Source organism: Ptychodera flava, chromosome 12, assembly GCF_041260155.1.
Source record: "Ptychodera flava strain L36383 chromosome 12, AS_Pfla_20210202, whole genome shotgun sequence".
Lineage (NCBI taxonomy): Eukaryota > Metazoa > Hemichordata > Enteropneusta > Ptychoderidae > Ptychodera > Ptychodera flava.
The window spans coordinates 7,405,801-7,425,006 of NC_091939.1; the positions used below are offsets into that span (position 1 = coordinate 7,405,801).

Genomic DNA, 19,206 nt, shown 5'->3' on the forward strand with positions numbered 1-19,206 from the left:
AGTAGGCTATGCGAAACAGTCTTTCACTTTGCAAATATCGAGATATCTCTGATATATCACAGTTAAGCTCCCGGAGGGCGCACCGAAAACTGCAACTGAATGATGCAGATCGCGGCAAATAACAAGTAATGAAACCTGTCAAAGTTCTGACTTTGGCTACTCAAAATGAAGGCTTCTGACGACCGAGAGTTGACCTAGGTAAACCTATACCAACTAAAGGTAATCGTACCTGAAACCGGTTTTCCATTTTAAGCGATGTATTCATTGCTTCGCTTCGATAAAGTTTGTTTGCGTTGTGTGATATTGAGCGTAAGAGCGTGAGTACTTCACGGGCCCTCAGCGTGTTGAGGGGTCGCAGTCAGAAAAATTGTAACATCTTAGCTCGGTTATTGAACCAATCTTTTTGAGATTTGGGATTTGGATGAGCGGTTTTGTCTGTGGCTTCTCTGCTAGGTGACTAGGTACCGTACGCTGTGAGTTCGAACCCGAGTGAAACCACCATAATTTCTACTGCAAATTTATCAAGGAGACCCTTCTGCTTGACAGTCACAAAGAACCAAGGGTGTTTCCAAATGTCGGAGTAGAACCCCAGATGAACAAATCATGTCTGTTTTCTGCCTCATTGAAAAAAGACTCCACACAAACGGAACATGACGTACCCTTAGTTTCTGAACCATGGCGAAGAGAATATTATCATAAGTAATAGTGCTGAACTCATTTATAGTTAAATTGTGTTGTTTTAGTGTAATTTTGCTAGACTTCACTACTTATTCAAAGGTAGGGGAAAACTTTTCAAGTCCAGCCTTTGGCTATTCGCAATACTGCCGTGTGTCTGTAAACAAAATCTGTGGTCACCCGACACCGTGGTTTGTACGATTTTGTTGTAAGTTTCACTAGTTTGATGAAGTAAAAATCAGCATTACAATCAAACAAAAACAAAACTTTGGAGTAAAATATTACACTTTAGGAGCATAATTCGTCTACAGGACAGTTTACAAGGTTCTAAGTTTTCGGAAATATTAAATTGTTATCACTATTTTTTGGAATTTTCGTTTTATTCAGCTTTTATTGCATAGACCCATGTTTTTACGCCAGTGAAAGTATGACGGAACACCTCCTGAAATACATCAACAATCCAGACCTGTCACAGGTGTATTTGGGTAGGGTTTTTCTACTTGCTTTATCCTGAGTATCATATTTTTTATTCGCATGACAAATTTATTTTAGCTGTGGCCAAATTTTTTTTATAAGAATTAGTCACAACAGGAGAATGTTGCAAAAAAACCTATCTTGAGTACTGCGATTTATCACGTACGACGAAAACACTCTAAATAAAATCGCATTTCTTGTTGTTTTCAATACGTGCAGGCGAACACATATCCTATTATTAAGATTGGATACGGCTACAACAGTACACTGACCTCACGCTGAATGACGCTGTCGAGGAAAGATTTTGCCCTGCATGTTTACCTGCTTGTTATATTATGGTTATCTATGAAGTCGTTAATGCAAATCCTATCCAATAAATAATTGCACTGTTTCTACTAAATCAGAGCCGGAGAAAATGCTATCACGGGTGTCAATTTCGGTGGCTGCCGGATTCCAATGAATACACGGGTCATCTGCTTTTCTGCGTTTGATGTCCACTGTTGTATAAATTTTGAAACACATAATGAAAGGCCGCTTTGTCTATCGCCCAATGTAATTTCTTTCGGGACGTGCTTCTGTAAGGAAGTTTTATCGACTTAGAGCTCAGAAGAAATTTTAGAAAAGTTTCCTACTTCAAATATTGCAAGGATTCTCAGATTTGTTTTAAAAATTGGACATGTTTGTCGCTGAATTTCTCTTCGGCTTCTTACGGCCACTGCATTCGATTTATGAAATTTTGTAAATTTGAGGTAATTTAATTCATTAATCACAAAATGTGCGTGTTGATAATGAAAGACAATGGTTGGAAGTTTACTCGAGCATCGTGTGAGCAAATTTTTCAAACTTTCGTTTTAAGTAGGACGCTTAAATGTTGGCGGTAGGTGTGCTTTGTGCGGCAGAATATGCTAAGTTTAACATAGGGATCGTGGATAAATACAACATGAAACTAATTGCGGCTGACTTCAAACCTCCCTCCACTAAATAAAAAATTAGAAGTGCTAAAACTCTCCATGTAGTTAGTACTATTTGCGCACTATAAACAAACTCGAGCAAGACACACCCCCTACACTCAATAAGTATTTTAAAGGCGCGATTCCATGATTCACGTAGCCCCTGAGTCTTACGACTCTCTGCCGAGAAGGGTTCGAGCAGGGTTTCTCGCCAACGTACACGTCTTTACTTCCATTAAACTCAAATGACAAGTTGTACATTAATTTACTGTCGAGTAGTTGCATTTTTATTGTGTACTTTTTGATACTCAGCAACATTGTGGCTTTATATATTTGTCGTTGTTGTCTTTGTTGACAATGTTAGTTCGTAAAAATGTTCTTTTTTGATGAATGAATCAGCGAGGGACGATTTTACATGCCATAATTGGAGCTCCACATTTACAACAACCGGCAATACCTGCTTCAGGTGCCATCAGCTGTTGTTTATGTCGAAGATATAGTCTGCATGCATTTGCAAGCGGTTTAAGGTCAAGTGAGGACAAGGACTTGACCCGAGGTCATGATGTGTACTTTGTTCATGGAGGCACAGTCCCTATATGTGGATAGAGGGACAGTGTTCATGGAGGCTTTTATCCTCAAGCACAGAATCAGAGATTGAAAGTGAACAGCGTCCTTTCGATTTGAGTCCAACGAACGGTAGCTTGAGTTTGTCTCGAGCTAAAAAAGTCATGATATGTGGTTATGAATCGACAGAGTAATTCACTGGTCGTTTTAGGAATTTACAGTGATGTTCCACTAAACGAATGACTCTTCATGAAATGTTATATATGGGATTTGTCCGTCGCTACTTTTACTGTCTGATTAACAATATAATTCCGGGCCAACATCTAGTACAGTAATTACATGTAATGCTACGATAGATAGAATGATACATGTTGTAAAATATGATGTTTAGGTAACACGATTAACATGACAATAGATGACGTAACTGTATTTGTAGAGTGTCAAGCTAAAATGAGTCCTCTGCATGCTGGGTATTTGAAACATAGTTTACACGACATGTCAAGGATATGAAATATGGACCAGGGACAAGGATCTCATAGTTGATAATAGCAACCAAGCAATGCCCGTTTCTATCGACATTTATATATACGACAGTATTGCCAACCTCTCGTTTTTTTATGACCGAAACATAAATCATTCCTCTTATGTTAAATTCCACTGCAATCGCTATTCAGGTAATAATGCTCAATGGTTCGCTAGAGTTAATCATAGCTGATCCCGAATTTATCAATAATAAATCTCAAATTGCAAGGAAGGATTGGAAGGTGAGACGGAAAAACAGTTCGGTCTTAGAAAGATACAGTACATTTAACTTCGGTGTCACAACTCAGAGTATGAGACATATTGCAGGTATCACCGTCGACATACTTAAAAGTCACCGACTCATTGATTAATTACAGTAAACCAACATGGGGCAGCCGCTCTCTCGGGGCTGACTAACTTGACCCACAATGTGACTGTTTTTACAATGTCAGTTGAGAGTTGAAGAGTTGAAGGGGTTTTCTCAGCTGAAACCACAGGGGTCTCGATCTCCGATGATGAAGATGACGATGTTGATGATGATGATAATGGTGATGATGATTAAATATTTAAAAAATAAAGAAAAATGTAAATATATTTAGACTCAGTAAATTTGTTGTTGTTGTTGTTGTTGTTGTTGTTGTTGTTGTTGTTGTTGAAAGTATTTGCAGAAAAGAAAAAAGTATGCAAAATTCAATACAGCCTAACTTTACCCCAGGGGTGACTCTTTATTTTCACACACTTTTTCCATCGCCAAAAATGCACCTAGCAAACATCGAAAGTGGTAAAATTCTACGTAGGGTCAAAGCACATTAGTCCTGCTCAATCATACTCAAACATTTTTTAACCTCTTACCAATGAAAAGTCAACAAATCAGCAGGTTTTTCAGCGCATCTTGTCGTCTCTTACATTCCAGATTTGAAAGACCCCCCGTGGTAGATTGAGTCACATGGGCGCATTTCAAATCCAACCAATAGCCGAGCCTGTACTGAACGAATGGGCCCAGCGTGACGTGGTCCCCCGTACGATACTGTGTGTTCCATTCCCACTGCGTCAAAGTCATTCGTGGGCTACAAGTCTATAGACGTGGTTGTAAGATTAAGAGAGCTGCATTTGCATGCGCAAACATCATCAACATTTCGGTAAGTTTCACATGAATTGCAGTAAAAATTTGTTTTTTTTGCTAAGATAAGGATTTACGTTTTGTTATCAGACTCTGATCAGGTTGTTGGAGACAGGTGGCAGTATCATGTTGCGTGTTAGACGTTTAAAGTGAAAGCAAAATTAAAAATGGTTATTACAGATGGATAGGCAAGTCCAATCGCGACTGAAAAGTACTTGTTTGCTTTTATCTTTCGTTTTACCCTCTGTATGTGAATAATTTCCAGTATTAGCGGGCTAATTCACAACTTTGTTTTGTAGCGTTACGCCCATTATCACCGGAAGACCATATATCTTTCTTTCATGAATATGACTTTGTTTGTGTACCGTCTATTTACTGTCTGTTCTGTGCTGTTTTGTGTCTTGTTTACAACTATTGTCTTGCGAATTCCGACCTACTGTCATTGGATTATGGATTGGTATGATTGCGATTATTTCACCTTCGTGTAGGAACGGCGTTCATATGCTCTACATCCTGGTTCTTGATAAGACCTACTCAGACAAATAACGTAGTTGAGAAAATTCGGGCTGACGAGTATATAGATTTTATCAAGCAATTCACAAATTCCTAAAGTCATTAGTAGCTGTTTAAAATCGATTCCAAGATACATGTTTCATGATGTTAAATTTCGAATACCCGACTTTATCTAAATTAGCTTCAAATATACTGCATATATTATCTCTCTTGAAACAAGATAGATAAGTATCTAATTTGTTTATGTTTATGAAACAAGATTTCACAAACTTCAAACGATAATGAATTTAAAACCTTGAGAGACTTGGATTGATTTCTTGCCGGGGTAACCGAGCACACGACACACCGTGTTGCAGGCGAACCTTGGTACTTATCACGTACTACTTCAACAGTCATTCTTTGTTTGCAAAAACTTTGAGAATTACAGCCGGAGGAGTGACCTGGCCAGTTTTGCAATTTCTCTGGCTGCCAGCTTTTAATATCCAAGCAACTTCCGTGATACCAGAATGATGTTTACGCTTTCTGTTAGAGAGTTGTCGATTTGTTTACAACAAAATTATTCGCGGATATTAATTTTGGTTAACATGAAACCAATCTGTCAGACCTTGTATGATTTTATCTGTAGGCGATACTTGGCCCATGTTTTATGTGACCGTCAGCTGTTTGATTTCCTTTGACTTGATAACACGAACAATACGACTTTGGAGGAAAATGATCGGAAAACCCCATTTCAATTGTAAATTTTGACCATGTTTGGAAGATACATATATTACGTCAACAATATAGTCATATTTTTACCGCGTTGTGCGATATTAATGTGATAAAGAGCAATGTTAACTTCAACTTCATGCCTACAATTTTTCAAGCCTATACCTAGTCCACTTATGCGAGATCTGAAGTGCAAGGAGAATTTCTCATATTTCCGATTGCTGTTAGCAAATATTACACACCAAAGGAGCTCCAATGTAACGAATCTGCTTCCATCAGCCGTAGCCGTGTTGTAGAAAAAGGAGAAGAATTACACTAATTTTGACCCGAAACCTGCATTATGGCAATCCATCTTTTTTGTGCCAACGCTCAAATTTTATCTTTAGAAAGGCGATGTAGGATACGTATGTATAAAGTCATGTGCAATATTGCCAGTGCGTGAATTTGTCACTTGAACTCGACTGAAACTGCACTTTTTGCCTAGACAGCTGCAGGTTATTTCAACAATCTGCACTCCGGGCATTGCAACACAAAAGAGACCACCAATTTGTAAACATGAAGATATCTTTGATATACATATATGTGCATATCTGAAACATTACAGTAAGGCGCCCGAAGCCCGAGCCAAAAACTACAACAAAATGATATGTTCAGGCTGGTGTAATGCATTTTATGGAGCCATGAGCCAATGTCTTCCTTAAAAAAAAACTAATCCCCTCATTGAGCATTTCAAAAACATGGTGACCCTCAAGAAACTAAAAAACAAGCGACAAATAGGAAAACCTGTCAAAGTTCTGACTTTGGGCTACTCAAAATGTTTGCTTGTCGGGCCCAGAGTTGACCTAGGTTACCTAGAGGTGACCTACACAAACTCTTAGGTCATCTTATCCAAAACCGTGCTTTCTTATGCAAATCTGACTAGGATACACTTTAGCTGGACAGTCACAAATAACCAACGGTGGTACCTAGCCTTGCCCCAGTCGCCTAGCTTCTCTCGGTAGTTATGCGGACCCAGACGTTCATCCTACGATCTACTCCATAGACTACAACTTAGCGCGGCAGTCTGCTGAAGTTTATTCCCTCAATTTATTCTCTTTTGATATTCATATGCTCACAGACTTGGAGCAAATTTAGGTGATACCACGGTCCCTCCACAATTTTTTATTTTTTATTTCTGGAGGGACCTTGGTTTATACCGAATGTCGCATTATAACCTAAGATGGGCAAGTCATGTATACTCCCTTCCAAATTAAAAACGACTTCATGCAAACACAGAGAAAACGCATGTCGAAAATAATATTATCATAGTGATAGCGGTTACATTATTCTCAATTAAGTTATACTATTTAATCTTGTTTTGTCGCACTGGACAAAGTATTCAAAGGTTTGGGGGAACTATCCGAGTCCGGAGTTTGGCTATTCAAAATGTGTTTATCTGCATCAAATCTGTGGGTGATGTTGTATGACTAAGATTTAAGTGCAAGTTTTACCACTTTGATGTGGTAAAAACTAAGATTACCAGCAAACAAAAACTTTTATAGCTTTAGGAGAGTGGTACTCTACAGTACATTTTATCACTACCTTTCCTTATGAATCTTCGTTTGATTCGGCTTTTATTACACACAACTGTGTTTTTACGCTAGGATGCCCTAAAGTCCAATAAATAGTAAAACGGAACACTCTTTGAAATGGTTCTACTATCCTATACACTCAATAAGTTTCGATTTTGCAAGGGCTTGTTTCCATGATTAACTCGGCCCCTGAGTCTTACGACTGTCTACCGAGAGTACGAGCAGGATTTCTCGCCAACGTACACGTCTTTATTTCCTTTCAACTCAAATTGCACGTTAATTTACTGTCGAGTAGTTGCAGTTTTACTGTGTGCCTTTTGGCACTCGGTAGGTCACGTAAGTTCAACATTATAGCTTTTTGTCGTTTTTTGTTTTTATTGACAGTCTTTACTTTGTAAAAAATGTTCTTTTTTGATGAATGAACCTGCGAGTGACGATTTTACGTGCCACAATTGGAGCTCCACATTTACAAGAACCAGCAATACCTGCTTCAGGTGCCAGCAGCTGTTGTTTGCGTCGAAGTGAAGATATAGTCTGCACGAATTTGCAAGCGGTTTATAAGGTCAAGTCAAGCCAAGGACAAGGACTTGACCCGAGGTCATGTGTACTTTGTTCATGGAGGCTTTTATCCTCGAGCACAGAATCAAAGATTTAAAGTGAACAGCGTCCTTTCTATTTAAGTTCTACGAACTGTAGGTTTAGTTTATCTGGAGCTATAAGCTGATGATATGCATGAGCACCAATATGGCTATGAACCGACACTGTGCATTTACCGTTCTATCATTATTTACAGCTTGGTTGGGTCGGAGGAATGGGAGGGGTCACTCAAAAAAATGAAAAACTTCAAGGGGTTGCTCGCTCAGAATGTGGACAGGAAGAAGGGGGTTACTCAATTTTGGTGCAAAACAAATTGAAACATCTCTCAAATTGCACCATTGCACACATCAATTTCTCAAAATTTTCGATGCGAGAGGGGGGACAACCCCCTCTCGTGCTCTCCCCCTGGGGTGTTCTAACAGTTTTACTAGTAAAAAGCAAAGTGACAACACCTCTCAGATTGCACCAGACTGCACCATTGCACACTTAATGGATCTCGGATGGTTAGCAAGGGGGGTACTCGAAATTTCCGAGTTTCCGATGAGATTCCTCCGACCCTCCGGGCCGTAAATAATGACGGCTCCCTTAAGGTAATATGCACCTCGAAAGTGAAAGACTTAAACTTTTGCTCAAACTTTCCTCAGTGAAACTTTCAACCATTCTCTTACCAAATCAAGAATAAAAATCAGGGGTCACCGTGCAAACTTTTTACTAGAGAGACAAATAACTTGCGATTTCTCGAGATTTGAAATCCAAAATGGCCGCCATCCTGTGTTAATTCTATAAGAAAAAAATAAAATTTTCCATTTTCGAAAAACTAAGACGGTGAAAACTTTTCTTTCGCCAAGAGCTTCAAAATGAGCCCCCACAAGTGGTAGGTCAGAAGAAAATTGATAAAATTTGAAGGCCTGAATTCTGTCCCCGAGGTGCGTTCTACCTTAAGCCGAAAACACTTCATGAAATGTTACTGAAGGGGTTTGTCCGTCGCTACTCACTCTGTCCGATTTACCATAAATTCCTGACCAACATCAAGTACTGTTAAATGTAATACAGTAATGCCATGATAGATAGAATGATACAGGTTGTAAAATATGCTGTTAAGGTAATACGATTATTAAACGCCACAACAGATGACGTAATCGGGTAAATGTGTGTTTGAAAAATATAATTCAATTGACATGTCAAGCATGGGAAATATGGACCAGGACAGGGATCTTGCAGTTGATAATAGCAACCAAACAATGCCCCGGTTCAATATATCTATAATTACGACAAGACTGTCAACCTTTCGTTTTTTATGACCGAAACACAAATAAACGCCCCTTATGTTAAATTCCACTGCATTCGCTATTCAGGTAATAAATAACGTTCAATAGTTCGCTAGATTTCATCATACTTTATCCCGAATTTATCGATAAATTTGGAGTCAATCTCGAATTGCAAGGAAGGATAGGAAGGAGATACGGAAGGACAGTTCAGCCTTTGAAAGATAATCTCAATATTTGATAAGTAAAGACTCCGTATCAAGCTCTTTCTGTTTTCCTATTTAGCTCACGTGTTCACACACATGAGCTGATGTCGCAGTGATGTCTCTGTCTGCCTGTCTGTCTGCCCGTCAGTCTATCTGTCTGTTCGCCGGATATCTCAAAAACGGCTGATTAGATCAGAATCAAATTTGGTATATAAATTCAGTTTGCAAATGGCAAAAATTGATTAGTTTTTGGTGGGTGTGGCTTGCATACATTTTGCTAATGTGCATAATTAATGATTTTTGAAAAAACGGATATACATTTAGAACGACTGCGCACAATTTGATGAGATTTGCTACAAATGTTGATCACACCAGGATATATCAGCCGAAAAAGGTATAAAGGAGTAACATGAAAGGTAATTGCTAATTTGCATATTTTATGAACTTTCTTAATTAAGGATACATATCTGAATTGACACGATCAAAATTGACGAAACTTGGTAATTTATTGAAGATACTGTGATTTAACATCAGTGAAAGTTAAACATTTTTATTCAGCCAATTCCTAATTTGCATCTTTAATGAAATTCATAACTAGCGATATATATCTGAATTGATTTGGCCAAAGTTTATGAAACTTACTATGTACATTGAAGATACTACGATATAACATTATTGAACTCATTAGCATTTTTACTTTAGGTAATTCCTAAAGTGGTAATACAATGAAAGCAGTCAAAGAAATTTAGTATTTTTATTTCAGCTAACTACATATTTGTATACTTAATGATCTTCAGAGTTATTCTCTGGTGAATATTGTTCATAATGTTAACAACTTTTAATGAAACACGGGAGCATTTTCAGTTCATATCTGGTTGAATGTTAGCGTTGCCAAGAAGAGGCGTGTCAGTGTATTCCTTCTATGCTGTTGTAGTTGTTTATGTAAAATTTATATTGTTGTCTTTGCAACAAGAGTACACATTGCGATTTGAGAGTTTATTCACATCACAGATGTAAGGAAAACTGCACTGTAGCCGACATTTACACGCCTGAAGCATTGTCCTTTGAAGACCTTGCCATACTCGGCGCTCACAAGCATCATCAACATTTCGGTAAGTTTCATGTGGATTACAGTAAACAGTCGTTTTTGGCCCACCAAAGTGGGCCTATGTCATAGGTTGGCGTGTGTTAGTCTGTATGTGTGTCTGTAATATATCTATCTATCTGTGTGTGTATTTTTTGTGTGTGTGTATGTGTGTTAATGTGTGTGTGACTGTCTGTTTACACGACAACTCAAAAACGTCTAAACGGATCCAAGTCAGATTTGGTAGACAGGTATCATATGCTAATTGCAAGAACTGATTGGATTTTGGTTAGCATGGCTTGCATATTACTACCATTTGCAGTAATAGAGCGCGAAGCCATTGCAGTGAACTGCAATAAAACTGCTTACACTAATTAGTTTCAGCTGTAGCCGTGACCACTTTGGTGTTGAACAAGGCTATTTGATAAAGACCAAAAAGTCTGCTTGTACAAAGGCAAAACTAGCTCTGTCTGAGGCTCGAGTTGTAAATGAGAGTTTACGATTGGCACCCTGTGTCAAGATTAAGATACAATGTAACATTACCATGCACTGGTCCATGTACAAATCTTTTTTATTTCAACATCCCCAGACAAACTGTCTGCACGGGACATACAATGTTGTCGACTTTGCCAGCTGGCTACAGCTGAAACTGATTAGTGTGAGCAGCTTTATTGCAGTTCACTGCAGTGGCTTCGCGCTCTATTACTGAAAATGGTAGTAATACTATGTTTTGAATGTTATGTTAGTTTCATATAATGGTTTCCAATGGAGACAGTAATGACAATGTCGACATATATCAAGAAATACTGCACAAAATTTCATGAAACTTTTCATACATGACAATCTCAATACATTTTGATGATACTGTGAGTGCCATGTCATTTATCTGTTCATTTGCATATTTAACGAACTTTTGTAATCAGTTATATAACTCTGAAATTCCTAAACCAAATTTGATGATACCTCCAACAAATATTGATCTGATATAAATCTCATTAGTATGGAGTTAATCACATTTGGATATTTTATGAACTTTGTAATTAGTGATATAACTCTGAAATTATGGCACCAAATTTGATAAATCTGATAAATATATAGTTGTTGCGTGAAGCATTGAGCAGTGTCAAGTTAATTAAGGGTTCATTTGCATATGTAATGAACTTTGTAATTGATCTCATTACTCCGAAATTCCAGCATTAAATTTGATGAAACGTGGTACATATGTTGATCTAATAGATATCTAATTGTCCAATGAAGCATTGAGCAGTTTCAAGTTAATAAACAACTCATTTTCATATTAAATGAAGTTTTGTGATTAGTGATTTAACTCCGAAAGTACTGTGCTAAAGTTGATGACACCTGCTACAAATATTGATCTGACAGATATCTGATTGTTTTGTGAAGCGTACTAATATGTAATGAAACTGTTGTAAACCACATCTGGTAATTTGTAGCGTTCAAAACATAAACGGTTCACGTATGAACAGTGAGACTCTCGATTCAAACTTATTTACATGTTTAAGTAATTTCTGTAATTAGACTATATATCAATATTCAGTGCACCGATTTAAATTGGTCCTTTGTCATTTGTTGATCATATCTAGTATTATTTGCAGCAAAAGTTTCATATCTATGACATTTTAATCAATAGATCATTTGCATATTACATGAAACTTTAATAAGGCAGTGTATCAAAAGGCATTTGATTGAACTTCTTGAAAACTTAAGTCATACTTAGACTTAGTCATACTATAAATATGATGACCATGTAGTACTGATTAAAAACTTGTACCTAATGAAATGTATGAATGAGTTTTGACATGAATCTATACTCGTGTCGGTGTAAGTATAAATTTGCCCAGAATGGCGCTGGGTCAGTACCCATAAGAATGCCTATGGTTTTTAAAAGCACTCTCTTGCTATCTAGAAATAGCTTTCTACTATGAGATGTTCTATTGCAGACTTAAATGGTACTTGAGAAAAACAATAGTTTTGTTTATTTTTGCATGCCAAAACGTCATATAAGAAGAGAAATCAATATACCGTTTATTCCACCCTCAAATACAAAGTCAACTACATCATACGACTCTTTCAGTAAATCCTTATATTCTATTTTGGTGTATAGTGTGCTGAAGTCGAATGTCGAGATGCATTTGGCCTTTTTTCTAGAGTTGATGACGTTCAACTTTTCAATTATTTGAAAATATTTCACAAACCAGAAGGTTTTGATGTTGCTTTAAAATTTACTTTTTAGATGTAATCTATGCACTTGTTCAAAAATTAATTTTAAGACAGTTGAAACCACTTTACTGAGTGGTTTTGTTCTACGAGTGCTTGATGCTACAATAAAGTGAGCCCCAGATGGGTTCTTATGCATCTTGGGCATCCGGTACATTATAAGTGGAAGTTTTTGTTCTTTCTCTGATACTTTCATTCCCAAATCTGTCACACACTGCAATGTTGTCCGTGATGACAGATGTCACATCTATTGTTGATATTTTATATGTGTCTGACCCTCTGTTCATGACACCCACTTCAGTGTATATGTGTGTGTATGTGTGTATGTGTGTGGGTGGGTGTGTGGGTATATATATATATATATATATATATATATATATATATATATATATATATATATATATATATATTACTATTTCAGTAACTCGGCCGCTCAGTAAAAGTGTAAATAAAAATAAATAAAAATAAAAAAATATATATAACCCCTTTTTCTCTTCACAGATTTATGAAGGTCAGATCATCATTAATAATCAATTATAGCTTGCAGCAGTCACCATCTGGGAACATAGAAACGACAATGAAAGATGTTTTTCAGACAAAACAACTGGAAAATTTGAATTCACAACCTTTGCTGTCATCTGACCCCTACACAATTCGCAATGCATAACAGTCCAACGAAAAACCCATCTAGGATCATTCATGTCACAACACAATTAATTCCAAAGTTACACTTCACAAGTTTAAATATCTCTAACTTTATTGTAGTTGTTGTGTACATTCCCGAGTTTGTTCTTTCTATGCAATTGTACAGTGTTACCTGAAAAATGCGTATTATCTATTTTAAAACTAATTTGTCTTGCTTCCTTTACCCTAATAAAAGAATGATTGATATTCATTTGGTGACAAATTTTAATATTTAATTAATCTTGCATTTTAACTGTTAGCACGCGGGCATCTTAACTTTTATTTTCATTTTTGTTACGATAGGGATTTATGATTTGTTAGCAGATCAAGTTTTCCGAGACAGATGACGATGTCATGTTGCGTGTTAGATGTTCAAAGTGAAAGCAAAATGAAAGATGGTTCCCTACATCTGTGATATGAATACCCTCTCAAATCGCGCTGTTTACTTGTCTTAGCAATTGTCCCAACTAGAAATAATTTGTGGTAAAAATACATTTTGACTCTGTTAAGGTAACCTACGGTTAACATTTTATATTTCAATATGCTTTAGGGAGAATTAGAGATGTACACGTGTTTTATACGAAAAAAGGACGAATAATGATATGCAGCTAATTGATTCTTGAACTAATTGCAAACTCGGAGGAAAAACTTTGTTCAGAGTTTCTTCGTTCAAAACGTAGAAATATTCGAGGGCCAGTCAATATTTGGCAGGGAACATCTTTCCCAGTTCCCGTTCAAGGGTGCCTTAATGATGGGATCTGTAAAACACGCGGTTGTCTTCAAACATCAAGGCATTTAGCCACCTATATCGGTTTTAGAAATTTAGAAATTAGAAATTGTATATATATATATGATAAAATGATTGTTGAAATAGTAGAAGGTTGAATCTTTTTATCTAACGCATGTTTTCAAAGTGGATCTGACAAGCTCACCGGTCTCGGAACTGAATAACCCCTCCGTAAATTTCATATACTGAATTGGTTTCTTGTTCTTGCCTTTGCCAAGAGCTATTTTCGTTTTGTAAGTTCTTTTAAATAATAAATCTTATCATGTTACTTGCAGTAAAGCGAAGGCAGTCATGGCGATGTCCGGTGAACCGCAAGGCTACATGTCTGGAAATCCAGCCTACATGGGATCTCCTGTCGTCACACAACCGCAATCATCAACGACACAGGTACTTCAAACATGCCTGTAACATATTACACATTTCAAAGATAATATTACTTCCCCACTGTCAGCAGACGCCATAAAGAGTTAATTACTCAGTCTAGCCATACAGTTGAATGTAATTGAATTTGATATTTATTGCTTTGAACCGAATCGGTAAATTGATTTTCATGTATTGAATCCAACTGTAAAGAATACTTCAGCAGTGAATTCGCGTAATGATTTGTTTGTTAGTGGTGATTTAGAGCGACGAAGAAGCTAGTTCCATGAAAAAGGTTTTGGATGAAAGATTCTTTGTCATTGCGAATCTTACTAATTGTTTAAAAAATATTAGGTTAATTTTATGTTTTGGTTTTACATATATTTCTAAATTTTACATTTTACATATATTGTATATTGTGGCGCACAGATCGATATAGACCATGCACTGGGTATGATGTGTTATGTACGATAGGAATAGACCCTAACATCATTTATGGCATCACTCTGTATTTAAAATTATTTTATATGAGTCAGTATTTTGTGTAGATATAATTTCTATTGACCATTTTGCAAATCGATCAAGAAACATGGAAGGGAATTCAGCGAAGTACAATTGTTTTTCATAACCACGCTATGGTTTATTTCGTTACATACTTGAACTGTCATCTTTCTTTTGACATTAGAATGTCGTCGTTGTGCAAACACCCCAAACCGTTCATGTTCATGTTGGTGCATGGACCACAGGACTGTGCGGATGCTTCGAAGATTGTGGAAGTTGTAAGTGTGGTAACACAGAGAGAGAGAGAGAGAGAGAGAGAGAGAGAGAGAGAGAGAGAGAGAGAGAGAGAGAGAGAGAGAGAGAGAGAGAGAGAGAGATTGATTTTGTGCAGCTGTCTGTTGATTGGTTGGAAAAGACCGTGACTGATGGCCAGCATATATGTTTTTCAAGTACATGTAATGCAAAAGTAAAATAAAAGACAATTGAAGTTCATAAGTGTTTAGTTTTTAGTGTTTAGGACGCACCGTGGGACAGGGGTTAGGGTACCGGTCTTACTATCAAAAACGAGAAGAGATAACTATTCTGTAAGACACCACTTGTCGATAGCTTTAGTTCCTTTAAGTTTCAAGCCACTGCAAAGATATGAAAGTTGTTATTTGAATTCGCGTGGTAAGATATGAAAGTTGTTATTTGAATTCGCGTGGTACTTAAATCGAATTTTAGCACAGCAAAGTCAAAAACATGAATTACTTGTTTGACATACATCTGTTCAAGTATTTGACATTTTAAGATTTTAGATATATTCTGGTAAATTTCATAAGTCATTGCTTTTCGATTGCCTTCAAAATTTCCTGTATCAAACGTCTGTTAAATACATATAATACACCGCAAGCTTCGAGTACTCTACTGTCATAAAAGTATTGTTTGATCTTGAAAACAACTGGCGCGTTAACTTTCATTTTTATTCAGCCCGAGAGGGTGTCTCTGAGGGTATATCGGTGACCTTTGACCTCTTCATTCACAGGCTTGGCATCGTTCTACTGTCATAACTGCTACCGATGTTACCTTGCCAACAAGCTTGAAGAAAGTTGCTGCTATCCTATTTGTGTACCTGGAGCAGCCACCGACTTGATGGTTTTGAGGATGAAAGTGAGAATGATAAATAACATCCCGGTAAGAAAAACAAAATATCCTTAAGAATGGTCTATTAGATCGTAGGAGGAGTCACGGCATGTCGCAAAGCATTTTTTCTCGCTTTCGAAAATTTGACAAATATTTTCTTGGGTTTTAAATTTCATGCAGTATTTTGTACAATTATCTACAGATTTCTATTTGCAAAACCTGATATTAATGTTTTTTTTCAAGAGCATGTTGTGAAGTATTAAAATCTTTGCGCTGCACATTTTCCCACCATTTTTGACCAAAGATTTAATGGCAGACCCCTTTCTTTATATGTCGTCAGCTGAGCGTCGATATCTCAGGATGCCGTAATTTTAACAAAGTTTAAAAAAGTAACATTTCATATTACAGTAAAATGTCTAAAAAGGCGTTATCTTATACAGTCACAATGCAAATTAAACTGAAAGATTAAGTCGAGTAATATACTTCCCAACTCCGACTGTGACAAATTAATGATTTACAAATAGCTTCACTTTGGGCGAAAGTATACCCTACCAATGACGGTACGCAGGTCAGATGTAGACAAGGGTCTCGTCCCTGTTTCTGATACAAACTCCTCGCTCGGCGGATGCATGCAAGGGCTAGATTGGCCGACTTTTAAATCATCATTAAGGAGCGCAACAACTTCAATTTTGCGGAGGTCAAACCTTGCCATAACACTGACTTTTGATGGCTTAATTGTATGCAAAAAGAAAAATATAGGGCATATGCAACTATATAATCTAAGACTTTCTAAGTAGCCTACTACAGTTACAGTACGTGTATCAGTCACTGAAAACATGAAGACAAAGTGACCACATATCTAAAGTTGCGAGTGGCATTACTTATATTGGGTAGGTGTCGCGTAAAAGAAAGATCCAGGCAAAAGATTGAAAAGCCTCAACATCACTTAGTTGAACATTATAGGATATGTTTAAATGTTCATTAAACTAAAAAATCTATTGAAAATATATTTCTGAGGAAATGTTGACAACCAGACACAGGTTAGTAAGCAAGTTAGAACATTCGAAGGTGGCCACTGAGCGAATAAGAGAAGTGGCTGATGTTAAAATTACCAAATCTCACAACGCTGTCAAAAGGGTGACAGCTCTTACCACTTAAGTAAGTGTGACTGCATGTGTAAATATTTATCGTCGAAAAAGTTAATTCTTTTGACAGCTAATGCTGTCAACGTGCCAGTAAAGTCAATACTACCGATATATATCTAGTTTGTCTAAATGTAGGCCTTCAATAGCGCCCTCATTGATCAATAGTGTATTTCATTTCTGCCAAGCATAGTTTTACACAATGTAATCTTTCCTTTCCTACAGGGTAACGCCATGAATGACTGTTGTGCCGCCTGTTGCTGTCCATACTGTGTAGCTGCTCAGTTATCGCGAGAATGGGATAATACTGTCGGCAAGAGAGGCTAGACGCTCGTGTTCCAAAATCGATGTCGGTGACACGACGAAAAAAGTCACCAGACCAGTCATTTTTTATCTCATCAATTGCAACTGTCTTCTTTCACCGGATTGTAATATCTAGTAGCTGCTGCCGAGGAACGTCAAGCGACTACCAGTAACACGATTGGAACCAATTTTGGATAATTGGATCTTCACATTTTTCAAATTTCTTAAAAATGTTAGGTTCCCTATAGCTGAATGTTGCAATATTACAAATTACTCATAAAAACAAATGTATAACTTAACAAGAAAAGCAGATGAGCTTACATTTGCAGATTAAACCGACATTACTTCACCATCCAATTATCGCAAATTAGTTCCAATCGTGTTCAGTCTGTGTGACATTTTGTGAAACACATAATCAAAGCGCAATCTTTCTTTCCTTTTGGATTTTCTTTCGCCACGCGCTTCTGTCGCGAGTTTTATCGACTTAGAGCTTACAAGAAAGTTAGATAGTTTCCTATTTCGTATATTGCAAGGATATTTAGATTTGTTTTTAAAAAATTGACATATTTGACTTGCAATTTCTCTGAAAGCCTCTGATTTGATCATGAAATTTTGTATTTGAGGTAAATTGATTCACAAAGCACAATATATGCATGTTGATAACGAAAGAAAATACCTGGAAGTGCACGTATGAGCAATTTTTTAAACTTATCGTTTTAACGAGGACGCTAAATGCTTTAGAAATAAAATGACTTGGGCAGCGCTTGTGGTGTGTTGTGCTTTTGTGCAGGCAGGACAAGTTTATGTTGAAGGTAGGGGGCTCGATCCCAGGGATTGAGTTTGAGTTTGTTCTAGTCTGTAAGAGAATTATGAAGGTGTCATAGCCTTTTGTTCTATTGTAATCTAGTAAGCAAATTTCCTGGCACGACAATCTGACCCTTGAACCATGCCTTTAAACAAGTTAACATAAGGGAGCTTTCAGTAATTACAGGGGGATGGGCCGGCGGAATTTCGCGCACACCTGTACCGTAAAATGTGACCCTTCCCCTATCCTCCTGTCTAAAATGTGACCCTCCCCCTTGTCCGACATTCTAAAACTTGACCCTCCCCCTCAACCACTGCGGTATTCTCCCCACGAATAACTGAAACAGTATCAGCTAATTTACACGCAAGAATTTTTGAAGAGATATGGTATTTCATACATTTGAGGGAGGGTCACCATATTTTGTGCAACTATAAGAAGGCAAGATGTGGCTGATTTAGTGCTTTATCCAAAAATATCAAATCACAATACATGGGGTCTATCGGGCAAATTATTGACAAATTGTCCCCCACAAAACATGCTATATCTGTATATTATATATGTTTGATAATGTATTTAAATGTACTTTGCTTGAATTGGGAATTAAAATGTGCATTTGTGTACAAGAAATTGATTTCTGAATTTCATCAAAAAGTTGGTACACTATCCATGGTGTCTATGATGAAACTATGAATAGTTTTTTCCCAATACAAAAATAGGTAAATCTTTGCATTTGTGTACTCTTGATTATTGATATTAATGTTGTTGATATGACTACAGTGTTTACAAGTCTATGGTTGTGTAAGAAATTTCACCAAAATGTCGATTCACTCTGCATTGGGGTCTATGATGAAACTATGAATACTTTTTTCCCAGTACAAAATTAGATAAATCTGTGCATTTATGTATGCTGGATTATTTACATTATTGTTCTTGATTAGACTAGAGTGGTTGCAAGTCCATGGTTGTGCAAGAAATTTGATTTTGGAATTTCACTGAAAAGTTGATTTACTGTACA

General features: G+C 37.0%; 1 protein-coding gene across 2 annotated transcripts; it reads left to right on the forward strand.

The window, feature by feature from the left end:
- Window positions 1-4,154: 4,154 nt before the first annotated feature.
- On the forward strand, window positions 4,155-18,149 carry LOC139144867 (placenta-specific gene 8 protein-like). 2 transcript variants are annotated; one of them, XM_070715685.1, is made up of 5 exons: window positions 4,155-4,324; window positions 14,234-14,345; window positions 15,004-15,097; window positions 15,844-15,992; window positions 17,309-18,149. In XM_070715685.1, the coding sequence occupies exons 2-5, from the start codon at window positions 14,250-14,252 to the stop codon at window positions 17,408-17,410; spliced, it is 441 nt and encodes a 146-aa protein (XP_070571786.1). In that variant the 5' UTR covers window positions 4,155-4,324; window positions 14,234-14,249; the 3' UTR covers window positions 17,411-18,149. The 2 variants fall into 2 exon arrangements, with proteins under 2 accessions (XP_070571786.1, XP_070571787.1); XM_070715686.1 differs by lacking the exon at window positions 4,155-4,324 and adding an exon at window positions 10,177-10,277.
- The last annotated feature ends 1,057 nt before the right edge of the window (window positions 18,150-19,206 follow it).